Genomic DNA, 16,915 nt, shown 5'->3' with positions numbered 1-16,915 from the left:
GAGGGTGGAGTCGGCTCTCTTGGTTGCTTTGTTGGGTCTGCTCCTCTAATGTTTCCCTCTTACACACATGTTTATGTGTGCTATGGGATGTTGGCGCACATATTACAGTCTTTAGAACAAAATAATTGTTGCGGAAAACATGGGAAAAAAAACACCTGTTGCAGTGTGACAGATTGCAAAAAAAAAAAAAGCAAAAATTGTATGAAATGAAATATAACTGTGGAGAGGCAGAGCCGAAGGAACGGCAGGGAACGCTGGAGCCCGGCCCAAGATGGCGGCAAGGATGCAGAGAATGCGAGCGAGCGTCGAGGCGGGGCGTGCCAGGAGCGACGCCGCAGGCGAGATCAGGTGCGTGGATCGCGCACCTGGACACAATCAATGTATCTCCTCTCAATGTATAAAAGGGGAGAAGGAGGAGAGATGGGGGCAGAAGGAGTTGGAGAGCCGGCAGCAGTGGATGAGAAGCGAAAGAGAGCAAGACTCAGACGGCGACCACGACGGGGGCGGCTGAAGAGCGAGACGGAGGAGCGAGCAGTGGGAGCGACGACGGCGCAAAAGACTTTCTTTATTTGAGAAATAAAAAAGAGCCAAACCTGAACAAGCATGTCCTTCCTTGGTGGTCCATGGAACCCGCACGACGGAAAGAGACTGTCACATTAACATTTCAGTGCCTTGAAAGGAGAAGAACCATGGACATGAAATAGTTGCAAATATTTCATTTACCTAGCAGATGCTAACATAATCTAGGTGTTACGCACGACTGGGGACACTGGCCGTGAGTTAGTAGGCGGCCGAGGGTGGAGTCGGCTCTCTTGGTTGCTTTGTTGGGTCTGCTCCTCTAATGTTTCCCTCTTACACACATGTTTATGTGTGCTATGGGATGTTGGCGCACATATTACTGTCTTTAGAACAAAATAATTGTTGCGGAAAACATAGGAAAAAAAAAACACCTGTTGCAGTGCGACAGATTGCAAAAAAAAAAAAGCAAAAATTGTATGAAATGAAAAATAACTATGGAGAGGCAGAGCCAAGATGGCGGCAAGGAGGCAGAGAATGCGAGCGAGCGTCGAGGCGGGGCGTGCCGGGAGCGACGCCGCAGGCGAGATCAGGTGCGTGGATCGCGCACCTGGACACAATCAATGTATCTCCTCTCAATGTATAAAAGGGGAGAAAGAGGAGAGATGGGGGCAGAAGGAGTTGGAGAGCCGGCAGCAGTGGATGAGAAGCGAAAGCGACAGAGGGCAAGACTCAGACGGCGACGACGACGGTGGCGGCTGAAGAGCGAGACGGAGGAGCGAGCAGTGGGAGCGACGACGGCGCAAAAGACTTTCTTTATTTGAAAAATAAACAAGAGCCAAACCTGAACAAGCATGTCCTTCCTTGGTGGTCCATGGAACCCGCACGACGGAAAGAGACTGTCACATTAACATTTCAGTGCTTTGAAAGGAGAAGAACCATGGACAGGAAAGAGTTGTAAATATTTCATTTACCTAGCAGATACTAACATAATCTAGGTATTATACACGACTGGGGACACTGGCCTTGAGTTAGTGGGCGGCTGATGATGAAGTCGGCTCTTTTGGTTGCTTTGTTGGGTCTGTTCCTGTGATGTTTTCCTCTTACACACATGTTTTTGTGTGCTATGGGAGGTTGGCGCACATATTACTGTCTTTATAGCCAAATAAATGTTGCAGAAAACATGGGAAAAACACCTGTTGCAGTGTGACCGATTGCAGTGGAACCTTCAAAGTAAAAAACAATGTGGAAAATAAGCAACAATTGTATAAAATGAAACGTAACATTTCAGTGATTTCAAAGGAGGAGAACCATGGAAAGGAAAGAGTTGTAAATATTTCATTTACCTAGCAGATGCTAACATAATCTAGGTATTGTACACGACTGGGGACACTGGCCGAGAGTTAGTGGACGGCCGAGGGTGGAGTCGGCTCTCTTGCTTGCTTTGTTGGGTCTGCTCCTGTCTCTGGTCATGCTCCCCTCACCCCAGCAGACGATGGCGTGGAACCGCAGTGTATATGGGTGTTGAAATTATGTTTTTGTTTGGTGGCTTTTCTACGCATGGTGCTATATACACATATTTTTGTTTAATTAGGGACTGATGTCCAAAAGGGACAGAGGACCCTATTGAATTTCAAGCGTTTTATTATTATTATTCTTTATTATTATACCTTATTATTGAGCTGTAATTTGACCTCCTTAACATGCTTCAAAACTCAACAAATTGGACACACACATCAGGACTGAAAAAAATTGCGATCTAATAGAAAAAATAAAAAAAACTCTAAATTGTGCTCTAGCTCCCCCTAGGAAGAAAACACAGACAAAACTGTCTGTAACTTCCAGTAGGAATGGCGTAGAAACGTGAAACAAAAACAGTATAGCTCGGTTGGTAGAGCGGCCGTGCCAGCAACTTGAGTGTTGCAGGTTCAATCCCCGCTTCTGCCATCCTAGTCACTGCTGTTGTGTCCTTGGGCAAGACACTTTACCCACCTGCTCCCAGTGCCACCCACACTGGTTTAAAAAGGTAACTTAGATATTGGGTTTCACTATGTAAAGCGCTTTGAGTCACTAGAGAAAAGCGCTATATAAATATAATTCACTTCACTTCACTCTATGTAGGTCTCACTTAGACCTATATTTCATACATTGACAACCCCTAGCAAAAATCAACGGGAAGTTTGCAATTCCCCCTTCAAAAAAAAAGTTGGTTAAAACAGTCACCTTTTTTCAAACATTATCTCCTCTAAGCGCATTTGTCGTGTCTGCTTCGAATAAGCACAGGACCCTTCTGATTAAAAGTTGATGAAAGAGTTTTAATAATCTCTTTCAGGTTCATGGTAAGTTATTTTTTGTATGCACATGTTTAAATACTCGGTCCCATCCATCGCTGCTTGCAGCTTTATTTATTTTTTGTTCTTTAACTTTTGTAGCTGTATGTAGAAATGGCACTGCTGGCGTGGAAGCTGGTTGCATCAGCTCTGCTTTTTAATATCTTTAATGTCCTTTTTGTTTTTTTTAATGTTTCCCTCTTACAAACATGTTTATGCGTGCTATGGGATGTTGGCGCACATATTACTGTCCTTATAGCCAAATAAATGTTGCAGAAAACATGGGAAAAAACACCTGTTGCAGTGTGACAGATTGCAGTGGAACCTTCAAAGTAAAACAATATGGAAAATAAGTAATTTCATTGATTTCAAAGAAGAACAACCATAGACAAGAAATAGTTGCAAATATTTCATTTACCAAGCAGATGCTAACATCATCCAGGTATTATACACGACTAGGGAGACTGGTTGCTTTGTTGGGTCTGCTCCTGTCTCTGGCCATGCTCCCCCCCCCCCCCCCCCCACCCCAGCAGACGATGGTGTGGAACACCGCAGAGGCCACCGAAGTGTATATGGGTGTTGAAATTATGTTTTTGTTTGGTTGCTGGGGTGGCAGCTAGTTGCATCAGCTTTGCTCTTTTAATGTCTTTAATGTCCCTTGTGTTTTTTAATGTTTCCCTCTTACACATGTTCAGGTGTGCTATGGCTATGAGGTTGTTTTCCCCTTGGCTTCAGTCTGGACTCCCTCTCCAGGGGCCCAGGCTTAGACTGAATTTTTTTTTCACCCACCCTCCCCAGCATTTACCTGTTTCTCACCTTTTTTGTGAGGGGCGCCGGAAGTTGGCAGACCCGTCAGCGATCCTATTCTGTCTCCCTGAATGGGTTTGCGCTGAAAATCTTAATTTCCCCTCTGGAATTAATAAAGTACTTCTGATTCTGAACTGATATCCATTTTGGCAATACCTATAAAACACCACTAGGTGAGAGTATCACCCTGTAAACACTGTCTTGTTCAAGCCTGCAGCAGGAGTGTGGTTTTACTTTATTTTATAAGTTTTCTTCATACAATTACAAATTTCATAACGCTACAAAACCACAGCAATGGAAAAGTTGCCTCTCACAGAATATTCCACTTAATTTATTTTGGGATAAATGTCAACAACTTGGAAGTCGACCCTCGTTACGGAATGGTGTGTGTTGCACGCTGTGTAGTAAAATGAACGCCAACACACGTGCTTTGCACCTGAAAAGGGGTCAAAACCAAGCATCCCTCCTCCCCCCGGCTGTAAAACTTGTTCTTCCTCGTGTCTTTCGCCTGCGTGTGTTTCACAAGTGTGTTGCAACTTGTACACACATCCACATGTGAAAAGATGCATATACAATACCGCAGGAGTATGTGGGTGTATTCATGTTTTACATCTTTCTCCATTGTCGGCCATTGCTTTCTTCAGTTGTATTGACATTTGGAATGACCCTCTGCAGAGGTTAAATCTATGATCGCAAATAATCAGACGGACAGTGAAGACCTAGGCCTGATTTACTAAAGGTTTGCGTGGGCTAAAACACATGCAAACTTAATATTACACATACTATTTGCACAAAACACCAAAACCAGTGAAGTTGGCATGTTGTGTAAATCGTAAATAAAAACAGAATACAATGATTTGCAAATCCTATTCAACTTATATTCAATTAAATAGACTGCAAAGACAAGCTATTTACTGTTTAAACTGAGAAACTTATTTTGTGTTTTGCAAATAATCATTAACTTGTTAGCAAAACATTGCAAAAAAGTTGGCATAGGACCATTTTTACCACTGTGTTACATGGCCTTTCCTTTTAAAAATGTTCCAGCAGCTTTGAAATTAGACTTAGACTGAGACAAACTTTAATGATCCACAAGAGAAATTGTTCCACACAGTAGCTCAGTTACAAAGGATGGAAAGCGTAAGGATGGTAAGGATAATGCTGTTATGATTTAGATTTTTGAAAATGTTTGTGTTTTCTGTTGGTTTTGGACTCCTTCGCTTCCTGTTTGTGCAGCTCTCGGTTGTTTTCCATTATTTTCACCTGCCGCTTGTTCCGGACACACACCTGTTTTGTAATCACTGTCATTATTTAAGCCTGCCTTGTCCCGTCAGTCTGTCTGGCTTCGTAGTTTGTTTTTATACAACAAGTGACAACTTCTGTTTTGCTGCTCGCTACCTGCTAGCTTCCACGCTAGGATTTTTGTTTTCTAGCTCCCATGCTAGCTCTTTTGGTTTTGTCAAAGTCGGTTTTATTGCTAAAATAAATCATTTCCTACCTGCACGCTGTGTCCGAAGCCCGTCTGCATCCCTGGGAGAACGAAATCCGCACCACGATGCGACCAGGTCGTTACAAATGCAGGTGAAAAGTAGACTAAAAATGTAACGTAGTAGCGATATAATATATAACATATATATAGTATGTGATATTAGTAGTATTACTAAATGACGGGCGATATGACTAACACAAGGGTGCTCACACATTTTCTGCAGGCGAGCTACTTTTCAATTGACCAAGTCAAGGGATCTACCTCATTCATATATATAATTTATATTTATTTATTTATGAAAGAGATGTTTTTGTTAACAAGTTAAGGGTGTTTAATTATAATATAAGCATGTTTAACACATAGATTCCTTTCTTTCATGAAGACAAGAATATAAGTTGGTGTATTACCTGATTCTGATGACTTGTATTGATTGGAATCAGACGGTAGTTGTTATGATCCGCTGCCCGGGTCATTCCATATTCTAGTTTTGTTCCGTTTTGTATCACATTCTGTTGTTTGACTTCCTTAGTTCCTGTTTTAATCTGGTTACCATGGTTTCGTATTAGTTCCACCTGCTACTCGCTGGTGACGCACACCTGTTTTGTTAATCACCACCCTTATTTAAGCCTGCCTTTTCTGTTCATTCACTCTCGCATCCTAGTGTTTCACGCAGTTTGTGTTTCACTTCAGTAACGATTCCTATTTCATATTTCTACTTGCTAGCTTTCACGCTATGCATTTGTTTTCCTCTAGCTCTCATGCTAGTAGTTTTTGTTTTACCTTTTGTGCCTTGTGCAAGTTTGTCGGTTATTTCCCTAAATCCCATGCTAGCGCTTTTAGTTATTTTCTAGCTCCCTAGTTCTGTTTGTTTTGACTAAGTCTGTTATCATTTGTTAAATAAATCAATCATTTCTTACCTTCACGTTGTGTTCTAGCCCGACTGCATCCTTGGAAGAATGAACCCGTATTACAATGCCCAGCAATCGTTACAGGTAGTGAAGATAACGTCCGCATTTTCAAATGGAGGAGTAAAAATGTCCTTTTTGTCCAATACCACATGAAAGTGCTTGGTTTTTGGCATCTTATTTGTCCAGCTTCCATACTCCTTTCTATACACTTTACAAGAAATACATTGGCGGCAAACTCCGTAGCTTGCTAGCTTATGCACGCCAGCTTTCCGAGACTCTTATTTTGTTAGCGCAGGCAGAATGAAGCAGGGCTTTTATTGTGAAGACAGGAACTGTGCAGTCGGTCTTTGGAGTTTTGACGGCAGGTATAACGCCAAAGTGCTTCTCGCCTTCCTGTCGGTCGTTTTTCCTTAATAATGATCTCACAGCAGCCAGCGTCATCTCACAATACCCTCGGGTGCCGGGAATGTCAATCAAGTGACGTCTTGGTGAAGATTGATGATCGCTATTTTTTAGGTCTATTTTCTTAATGACTGACTGGCGATCGACTGACACACGCTCGGCGATCGACCGGTAGCTCGCGATCGACATAATGGGAACCTATTGACCGTCCAAAATGTTGACACATAAATGTAGGGACAGGGGATTCTTGTCCGTCCATTGTCTGTCTTTTCAGTATGAGCACTGATCCTGGAACTGTGGCAGTTTGCACGGCCTTTCACACGTGCTAAGTAAAGCGCAAAATGGTGTTCGCAAAATGAGGATGAGAGTTGATTAATCCTAATATTTGGATCTCCTTCACCCAGTATTGTGAGTGTTTTAATAATTAGCATATATTTTGCACATTTGCAAAATGGATAGCACACCTTATTCTGCTCACCTTAACAGACACAATCGACTTTGCGCACTTTTAGTAGATTAGCTTTGCGTGTGCTATCAAGTTTGAACGGGTTTTAGTACATTCAAACATTTAGTAAATCAGGCCCACATTGTCTTATCACAAAAAAAAATGTATGTGATTTTATAGCTGCTACCTAAGGCAGTGTTTTTCAACCACTGTGCCGTAAGATATTGTCTGGTGTGCCTAATTCAGTGGTCAGCAAACCAAAATGTTGAAAGAGCCATATTGGACCAAAAATACAAAACCAAATCTGTCTGGAGCCGCAAAAAATTAAAAGCCATATTACATACAAATAGTGTGTCATGAGATATTGAATTTAATTATGATGACTTAAAGGGGGCCTCACGGTGGCAGAGGGGTTAGTGCGTCTGCCTCACAATACGAAGTTCCTGCAGTCCTGTGTTCAAATCCAGGCTCGGGATCTTTCTGTGTGGAGTTTGCATGTTCTCCCCGTGAATGGGTGGGTTCCCTCCGGGTACTCCGGCTTCCTCCCACTTCCAAAGACATGTACCTGGGGATAGGTTGATTGGCAACACCAAATTGGCCCGAGTGTGTGAATGTGAGTGTGAATGTTGTTTGTCTATCTGTGTTGGCCCGGCAATGAGGTGGCGACTTGTCCAGGGTGTACCCTGCCTTCCGCCCGATTGTAACTAAGATAGGCGCCAGTGCCCCCCGCCACCCCGGAAGGGAATAAGCGGTAGAAAATGGATGGATGGATGACTTAAAGGAAACTAATGAGCTCAAATGAAGCTACAAATGAGGCATAATGATGCAATATGTACATACAGCTAGCCTAAATAGCATGTTAGCATCGATTAGCTTACAGTCATGCAGTGACCAAATATGTCTGATTAGCACTCTACGCAAGTCAATAACATCAACAAAACTCACCTTTGTGCATTCATGCGCAACGTTATAAGTTTGGTGGACAAAATGAGACAGAAAAAGAAGTGGCATAAAACATGTCCTAGGAAGTCGGAGAAAGTTGTACATGTAAACAAACTCCGGTGAGTTCAAGGACCGCCAAAATTAGTAGGACAAAATGGCGCTCGTCAAATGAAGCATGTTTAATATAAACAGTGTGCTTTATATCAATTAGGGAGGTTTTATGTCATGTTTGTCCTCCTACAGAAACCAAATTAAAACAAAAAATATGTTTTTCCCCTCATCATTTCCATTGTTCATATATTTTTGAAAAAGCTCCAGAGAGCCACTAGGGCGGCGCTAAAGAGCCGCATGCGGCTCCGGAGCCACGGGTTGCAGACCCCTGACCTAATTTATCCCAAAAATATTATTTGCAAATCAATAATTAGAATCTGCAAAAAATGTGCCGTTGCTTAGTGTCTGCGCTGTGTAAAACCCGGCAGGATAACCACGTAATACTCCATGTCAGTAGGTGGCAGCAGGTTGTTCATTGTTTTGTATAAGTGAGAACAAAAATGGTTTGTCGGGATTCCAATATGCAGACCACAGCAGGAGGCAGCGTGCAGGTAAAAAGGTATGTAATGCTTACACCAAAAATTAACAAATGGGACAGGGAAAGGAAAAGGCAATGGCTATGCAAAACGACAGTAAAACTGACCTGGCTATAAAGTAAACAGAGACAGAATGCTGGACGACAGCAAAAACTTACGGCGTCCACAAAGTACATCCGTACATGACATGACAATCAACAATGCTCACACAACGAAGGATAGCAACAACGTAAACAGCCTTGCTTGCTAACACAAAGCAGGTGCGCAGAATAGCGCTCAAAGGAAGACATGAAACTGCTACAGGAAAACACCAACAAAACAGGAAGGGCCACCAAAATAACAGCGCAAGACAGGAACTAAAGCACTACACACAGGGAAACACCAACAAACTCAAAATAAGGCACAACAACCTGGTGGAGTTTCATTTTTTAACGTTTTCTGCTGGTGGTGTGCCTCTGGATTTTTTATGAAAAAAATGTGCCTTCCAGAATTATCCTAGTAAATATGTCTAACAACATTTGAATCGCTCCCACTGCCCTCATCTTTTTTTTTCTTCTAGTCCTTCACTCTCACTATCCTCATCCACGAATCTTTCATCCTCGCTCAAATTAATGGGGGAATTGTCACTTTCTCTGTCCAAATCACCCTAGCTGCTGGTGGCCATGATTGTAAACAATGTGAGGATGTGAGGAGCCCTACAACCAGTGACGTCACGCGCACATCGTCTGCTACTTCCGGTACAGGCAAGGCTTTTTTATTAGCGACCAAAAGTTGCAAACTTTATCGTCGATGTTCTCTACTAAATCCTTTCAGCAAAAATATGGCAATATCACAAAATGATCAAGTATGACACATAGAATGGACCTGCTATCCCCGTTTAAATAATAAAATCTAATTTCAGTCGGCTTTTAAAACAAGTAAAATGCTAACATAAAATCTGCTTATTGAGAAGAATTATCTTATCAGACAGAAAATAAGCAAATATCACGCTTATTTGAGATATTTAATCTTACTTAGATTTCAGTTTTTGCGGTGTAGTGCTTTTTTTTTGGTGTTTAATGAATACTTGGCCCTACTGCGCTACTACGCTTTGGCGTTGGCCATTGTGGTTGTGGTGGCCATTTTTGCGTCATTGGTATTTCTCTAGTACTGCATATACTCCATCCATCAATTTTTTTACCGCTTTTTAGGGTCACGGGGGGTGCTGGAGCCTATCTCAGCTGCATTCTGGCGGAAGGCGGTGTACACCCTGGACAAGTCGCCATCTCATCACAGGGCCAATACACACTAGGGCCAATTTAGTGTTGCCAATCAACCTATCTCCAGGTGCATGTTTTTGGAAGTGGGAGGAAGCAGGAGTACCCGGAGGGAACCCACGCATTCACGGGGAGAACATGCAAACTCCACACAGAAGGATGTCGAGCACAGTATCGAACCCAGGTCTACTCAGGACCTTCGTATTGTGAGGCACATGCACTAACCCCTGTACCACCTTGCTGCCCACTGCATATACTATCCATCCATCCATCCATCCATGTTCTACCGCTTATTCCCTTTCGGGGTTGCGGGGGGCGCTGGCGCCTATCTCAGCTACAATCGGGCGGAAGGCAGGGTACACCCTGGACAAGTCGCCACCTCATCGCAGGGCCAACACAGATAGACAGACAACATTCACACTCACATTCACACACTAGGGCCAATTTAGTGTTGCTACTATTAAGTGTTAAATTATTTATTTTATGAATTGCCATGAAAATATGTTTTAATGTATTTCAAGTTAATTTATTGAATTAAAAAGCGTCATTGACATTTTGTGTCATTCACACCACCTGTGGCGAGAGCATATAGGGGCGCACAGGTGAAATTGATTGGGCAAATGTCGGGTTGGGAGACTGACTGCTTCTTACCCAAAATTTGAGTCTTAGTTTTGCTTCTAGCAGTTATAGTTGCTTTTTGTTAACCTTTGATGTACAGTTGGAAAGAAGACCTTTTTTGCAAAAAAGCTATTTTTTGAGAGAGTTAAGTGGAGGATGAACGTGCACCACCTGTCCCGGCTCAGCCCCACGGCCTTCGGTTTAGAACCTGGGAAAGCTTGGAAAGGCCGACACACCGCAGGTAGGAGCATGATAGTATGAATGTGATGTAAATGTTGGAGTATTCAATTGCAAACGCAGTCTTAGTCGATCACACGCAACATGCCAAATATATAGTTTGCACACGCTGTTTGGATCAGGAGTCGGCAACCCCAAATTTTGAAAGAGCCATATTGGACCAAAAATACCCCAAAAAATCTGTCTGGAGCCGCAAAAAATGAAAAGCCAAGATAGCGGCAAGGAGGCGGTGACGGCGAGCAAGCGGCGAGGCGGGGCACACTGGAAGCGAAGCCTCAATCAAGTTTAGGTGCGTAGATCACGCACCTGGGGACAATCACTGGTTAAAAGGGAGGCAGCTGTGAACGTCGGGGAGAGAGGCGGAGAGACTGGAAGAAGTAGGAGTGCAGCTGACGCACAGCGAGAGATAAGGAGCGCTGAAGACAAACGACGAGCGAGCGGAAAAGAGGAGCGGAAAGGTGACCTGGACTGAGGTGTTTATTGAAAAATAAACAAAGTCAAACTGCTCAAAGTCATGTCCTTCCTTGGTGGTCCTGGGAACCCGCAAGATGACGGCTTGAGACCGTCACAGGCGTGTATAAGTGTTATAATGAAGGCAACACATGACGTGTCTATTTTAGCCTACTATCAAAATGACTGTGTCACAGGCTGACACACATCTTCGTTGACAGAAATGTTGCAATACAATACTTATTCTATCAATTTTTACAAAATTGGAAAACATTAGTAAAACAGAGGCTTCTCAGAGGGTGAGATAACGTTTAGATATCACTCGCTTAGAATGGCCAATGGTCCAAGTAAAAGAAAATGGCGGGCCGTCTTCTTCGAATGGATTTATAACAATCTATGCATGCTGAAATGCAGGCAATATTACTTATAGATAATATGTCATTAGAAATGCAGATATAAATTAAATAGACAGAGGACATAGGAAATTACAAACCCTGTTTCCATATGAGTTGGGAAATTGTGTTAGATGTAAATATAAACGAAATTCAATGATTTGCAAATCCTTTTCAACCCATATTCAGTCGAATGCACTACAAAGACAAGATATTTGATGTTTGAACTCGTAAACTTTATTTTTTTTTTTGCAAATAATAATTAACTTAGAATTTCATGGCTGCAACACGTGCCAAAGTAGTTGGGAAAGGACATGTTCACCACTGCGTTACATCACCTTTTCTTTTAACAACACTCAAAAAAAAGATTTTGGAACTGAGGAAACTAATTGTTGAAGCTTTGAAAGTGGAATTCTTTCCCATTCTTGTTTTATGTAGAGCTTCAGTCGTTCAACAGTCCGGGGTCTCCGCTGTCGTATTTTACACTTCATAATGCGCCACACATTTTCGATGGGAGACAGGTCTGGACTGCAGGCGGACCAGCAAAGTACCCGCACTCTTTTTTTTACGAAGCCGCGCTGTTGTAACAGTTGCTGAATGTGGCTTGGCATTGTCTTGCTGAAATAAGCAGGGGCGTCCATGAAAAAGACAGCGCTTAGATGGCACCATATGTTGTTCCAAAATCTGTATGTACCTTTCAGCATTAATGGTGCCTTCACAGATGTGTAAGTTACCCATGTCTTGGGCACTAATGCACCCCCATACCATCAAAGATGCTGGCTTTTCAACTTTGCGTCGATAAGTCTGGATGGTTCGCTTCCCCTCAAATATTGTCAAATATTTCCAAAAACAATTTGATATGTGGACTTGTCAGACCACAGAACACTTTTCCACTTTGCATAAGTCAATCTTAGATGATGTCGGGCCCAGAGAAGCCGGCGGTGTTTTTTGGGTGTTGTTGATCAATGGCTTTCGCTTTGCATAGTAGAGCTTTAACTTGCACTTACAGATGTAGCGACGAACTGTCTTTAGTGACAGTGGTTTTCTGAAGTGTTCCTGAGCCCATGTGGTGATATCCTTTAAAGATTCATGTCGGTTTTTGATACAGTGCCGTCTGAAGGATCGAAGGTCAAGGTCAACCAAGGTTGGTTTTCGGCTATGCCGCTTACGTGGAGTGATTTCGCCAGATTCTCTGAACCGTTTGATGATATTATGGACCGTAGATGTTGAAATCCCTAAATTTCTTGCAATTGCACTTTGAGAAACGTTGTTCTTAAACTGTTTGACTATTTGCTCACACAGTTGTGGACAAAGGGGTGTACCTCGCTCCATCCTTTCTTGTGAAAGACTGAGCATTTTTTGGGGAGCTGTTTTTATACCCAATCATGGCACCCACCTGTTCCCAATTAGCCTGCACACCTGTGGGATGTTCCAAATAAGTGTTTGATGAGCATTCCTCAACTTTATCAGTTTTTATTGCCACCTTTCCCAACTTCTTTGTCACATTTTGGTGGCATTAAATTCTAAAGTTAATGATTATTTGCACACAAATATGTTATCCTTGTAGCATATTCAACTGAATATGGGTTAAAAATGCTTTGCAAATCATTGTATTCCGTTTATATTTACATCTAACACAATTTTCCAACTCATATGGAAACGGGGTTTGTAAATGAGCTCGAATATACATACAAGTGAGGCATAATGATGCAATATGTACATAAAGCTATCTTAAATAGCATGTTAGCATTGATTAGCTTGAAGTCATGCACATATGCTTGATTAGCACTCCAACACAAGTTAATAACATCAAATAACATCAACAAAGCTCACATTTGTGCATTCACACACAGCATAAATAGTTTGGTGGACAAAATGGGACAAAGAAAGAGTGGCGTAAAACAAGCAAGTTGTACATGTAAACAAACTCCGGTGAGTTCAAGGACTGCCAAAATTAATAGGACAAAACGGCACTCGCAAGATACTCTCATCAGAAAAGCATGTTTAATATAAATAGTGGGATTGTCCTCCCAGAGAAACCCTATTAAAACAAAAATAGATTTTTTTTACCCATCTTTTCCTATTTTCACCCATTTTTGAAAAGCTCCAGGGAGCCACTAAGGAGGCGCTAAAGAGCCGCATAGGGCTCTAGAGCCGCAGGTTGCAGACCCCTGTTTTAGGTTGTGGTATTTGGCTCTTATTTGATCAGGCCCATAATCTACTGGAACTGTTTCAGCAGTTTTCAAGGACAGTTTTCACTCTTAACCTCCAAGGTCGGAAAAAGATTATTGGTCTCAGCTCAAAATTGGGACAAAAAGGATGGGCCCGATGGCCGATGTCTGCTGCACTCTTCACACAAGCCGTGACCCAGTGGGAGTTTTATGGGATTTTGGAAGAATTTGAGGAAAGGAATGGAATGGGAGAAGGGTTTTAGCAAGCCACTTCTGGATGGGACATTTGTTATATCACCAAACTATATAGAAAAGTCTGCTGCGGCTATTAGTGGAGTTTCAACGAGCTATTGCAAGGAATTTAGGGATTTTCCCATATACAGTCCGTATATCATCAAAAATGTTCAGAGAATCTTGAGAAATCACTGCATGTAAGCGATAATATTACGGACCTTCGATCCCTCCGGCGGTACTGCATTAAAACGCGACATCAGTGTGTAAAGGATATCACCACATGGGCTCAGAAAACACTCCAGTGAACCACTGACAGTAACTACATCTGTAAGTGCAAGTTAAAACTCAAATATGCAATGCGAAAGCCATTTATCAACAACTTCCAGAAACGCCGCCGGCTTTGCTGGGCCCGAGCTCATCTAAGATGGACTGATGCAAAGTGGAAAAGTGTTCTGTGGTCTGACGAGTCCACATTTCAAATTGTTTTTTGGAAACAGTGGACGTCATGTCTTCCATGATATTTTGGATTGAACTTTCACAGTATCATGTTAGACCCGCTCGACATCCATTGCTTTCGTCCTCTCCAAGGTCCTCATAGTCATCATTGTCACCGACGTTCCACTGGGTGTGAGTTTTCCTTGCCCTTATGTGGGCCTACCGAGGATGTCGTAGTGGTTTGTGTTGTGGTTTGTGCAGCCCTTTGAGACACTAGTGATTTAGGGCTATATAAGTAAACATTGATTGATTGATTGAAGGAAAAGAACCATCCGGACTGTTATAGGCACAAAGTTCAAAAGGCGGTGTGGCAGTTCCTGTGCCGTGGGTTCCCCTGTTCACCACACACTGCACGAGAGCCCCGATATTCTGGATTAAATAATGTTTTAATTTAGTCCACTCTTCAGCAACCGCACTTGACTTTTTAGCCTCGGTTTGTCTTGCTCTCCCTTGTGCTCTCCAGCGTGTGTCTTTTTCTCTCTCCAACTCCAACAACGTGTCTTGGTCTGGCTGCTGCTAATAAGGGCGACAGGGGGTTAGAAAACCAGACCCAGCTGGGCAATCTACTCACCTGCCGCTGGCTTCGAGGCCGGTCCTAGATTGATGCAAAGTGGAAAAGTGTTCTGTGGTCTGACAAGTCCACATTTAAAACTGTTTTTTGGAAACTGTGGACGTCGTGTCTTCCTGACCAAAAAGGAAAAGAACCATCCGGACTGTTATAGGCACAAAGTTCAAAAGGCGGTGTGGCAGTTCCTGTGCCGTGGGTTCCCCTGTTCACCACACACTGCACGAGAGCCCCGGTATTCTGGATTCAATAATGTTTTTATTTAGTCCACTCTTCGGCAACCACACTTGACTTTTTAGCCTCGGTCTGTCTTGCTCTCCCTTGTGCTCTCCAGCGTGTGTCTTTTTCTCTCTCCAACTCCAACAACGTGCCTTGGTCTGGCTGCTGCTAATAAGGGCGACAGGGGGATAGAAAACCAGACCCAGCTGGGCAATCTACTCACCTGCCGCTGGCTTCGAGGCCGGTCCTAGACTGATGCAAAGTGGAAAAGTGTTCTGTGGTCTGACAAGTCCACATTTCAAGTTGTTTTTGGAAACTGTGGATGTTGTGTCCTCCGGAACAAAGAGGAAAATAACCATCTGGATTGTTATAGGCCAAAAGCCAGCATCTGTGATGGTATGGGGGTGTATTAGTGCCCAAGGCATGGCATGGGAAACTTACACATCTGTGAAAGCACCATTAAGGTCCATACAGGCTTTGGAGCAACATATGTTGCCATCCAAGCAACGTCTTTTTTATGGACACCCCTGCTTATTTCAGCAAGACAATGCCAAGCCACGAGTTACAACAGTGTGGCTTCGTAGTAAAAGAGTGCGGGTACTAAACTGGCCTGCCTTTAGTCCAAACCTGTCTCCTATTGAAAAGGTGTGGCGCATTATGAAGCCTAAAATACCACAACGGAGACCCCGTAGTGTTAAACAACTTAAGCTGTATATCAAGCAAGAATGGGAAAAAAATTCCACCTGAAAAGCTTCAAAAATTGGTCTCCTCAGTTCCCAAACGTTTACTGAATCTTGTTAAAAGGAAAGGCCATGTAACACAGTGGTAAAAATGCCCCTGTTCCAACTTTTTTGCAATGTCTTACTGCTATAAAATTCTAAGTTAATGCTTATTTGCAATCTATTCAATTGAATATAGGTTGAAAATAAAACTGAAAATTATGTTTTTATTTACGAATTACACAACGTACCAACTTCACTTGTTTTGGGTTTTGTAGAATAAGCCGATTATTACAAATTCAAAGGCATCCCCCCCCCAAAAAAAACAAACAAACATATGTGATCTTGGAAGTGTTACTACAAAACAGCTTGCAATCTAAATTAATACTTATAAAGCAGAGGGGTCCAAACATTTTCCAGCGAGGGCCACATAGAGAAAAAATTATGGATGCGAGGGCCACTTTTATACATTTTGTATATGAAAAATACTCAAACCAACACAATGCAGGTGAACATATGCTAACATTTTAAAAACATTTCTACATCTTAGTTTTGTGTTATAGATAACAAAGCAATAAAATCATTCATGATTATTTTAATAATGATTGTATTTGTATTAATGTTAACTGTGCTCTAAAGTAAGCTTGTATTTACTACTGTTGCTATTATACTGCCAACCTAAATGCTTCTGAGGGCTTTAGTAGACTGAAAAACATATCACGTCTCAAAAGAAATTTGTACACTATTTCCATCATGACAGTACACACGGAAATCATCAAAGACCTTATCCAGGAAGATGCTCAGGTTGTCGGCCATTTTGGTTTGCAGGACCCATTTTTGGGGGATTTGGTCCCGTTGAATTTTTCATAGTTTTTTGTTGTAATTTAGGAACTGTTTAGTTTGTCTATAGAATGTGTTCCGGGCCAATAAAAATCGTGGTGCGGGCCGCAAATGGCCCCCGGGCCGCACTTTAGACACCCCTTCTCTAAAGGCCTAGTGGCCAAATGCGTGGACAGCACCTTTTTAGCTTTTATTTCCAAAATTGTGTACACTACTGAATTGGGGTCTTATGGCCGCTTATGTGGACACTTATACTGCCATCTGGTGGTGGCAGAATAGTATAACATAAAATG

General features: G+C 42.4%; 1 protein-coding gene across 1 annotated transcript in view; it reads right to left on the bottom strand.

The window, feature by feature from the left end:
• Positions 1–16,598, bottom strand: part of LOC133548259 (copine-1-like) — a 28,603-nt gene extending 12,005 nt beyond the window's left edge. The window contains 1 exon segment of the mRNA XM_061893576.1: positions 16,550–16,598. Coding sequence (XP_061749560.1) covers positions 16,550–16,598 — 49 coding nt within the window.
• Positions 16,599–16,915: the final 317 nt, after the last annotated feature.

This window comes from Nerophis ophidion, linkage group LG02 (assembly GCF_033978795.1).
Source record: "Nerophis ophidion isolate RoL-2023_Sa linkage group LG02, RoL_Noph_v1.0, whole genome shotgun sequence".
Classification (NCBI taxonomy): Eukaryota; Metazoa; Chordata; class Actinopteri; order Syngnathiformes; family Syngnathidae; genus Nerophis; species Nerophis ophidion.
Note: the sequence above shows the minus strand (reverse complement) of the source record. Positions and strands in the feature narration are given on the sequence as shown.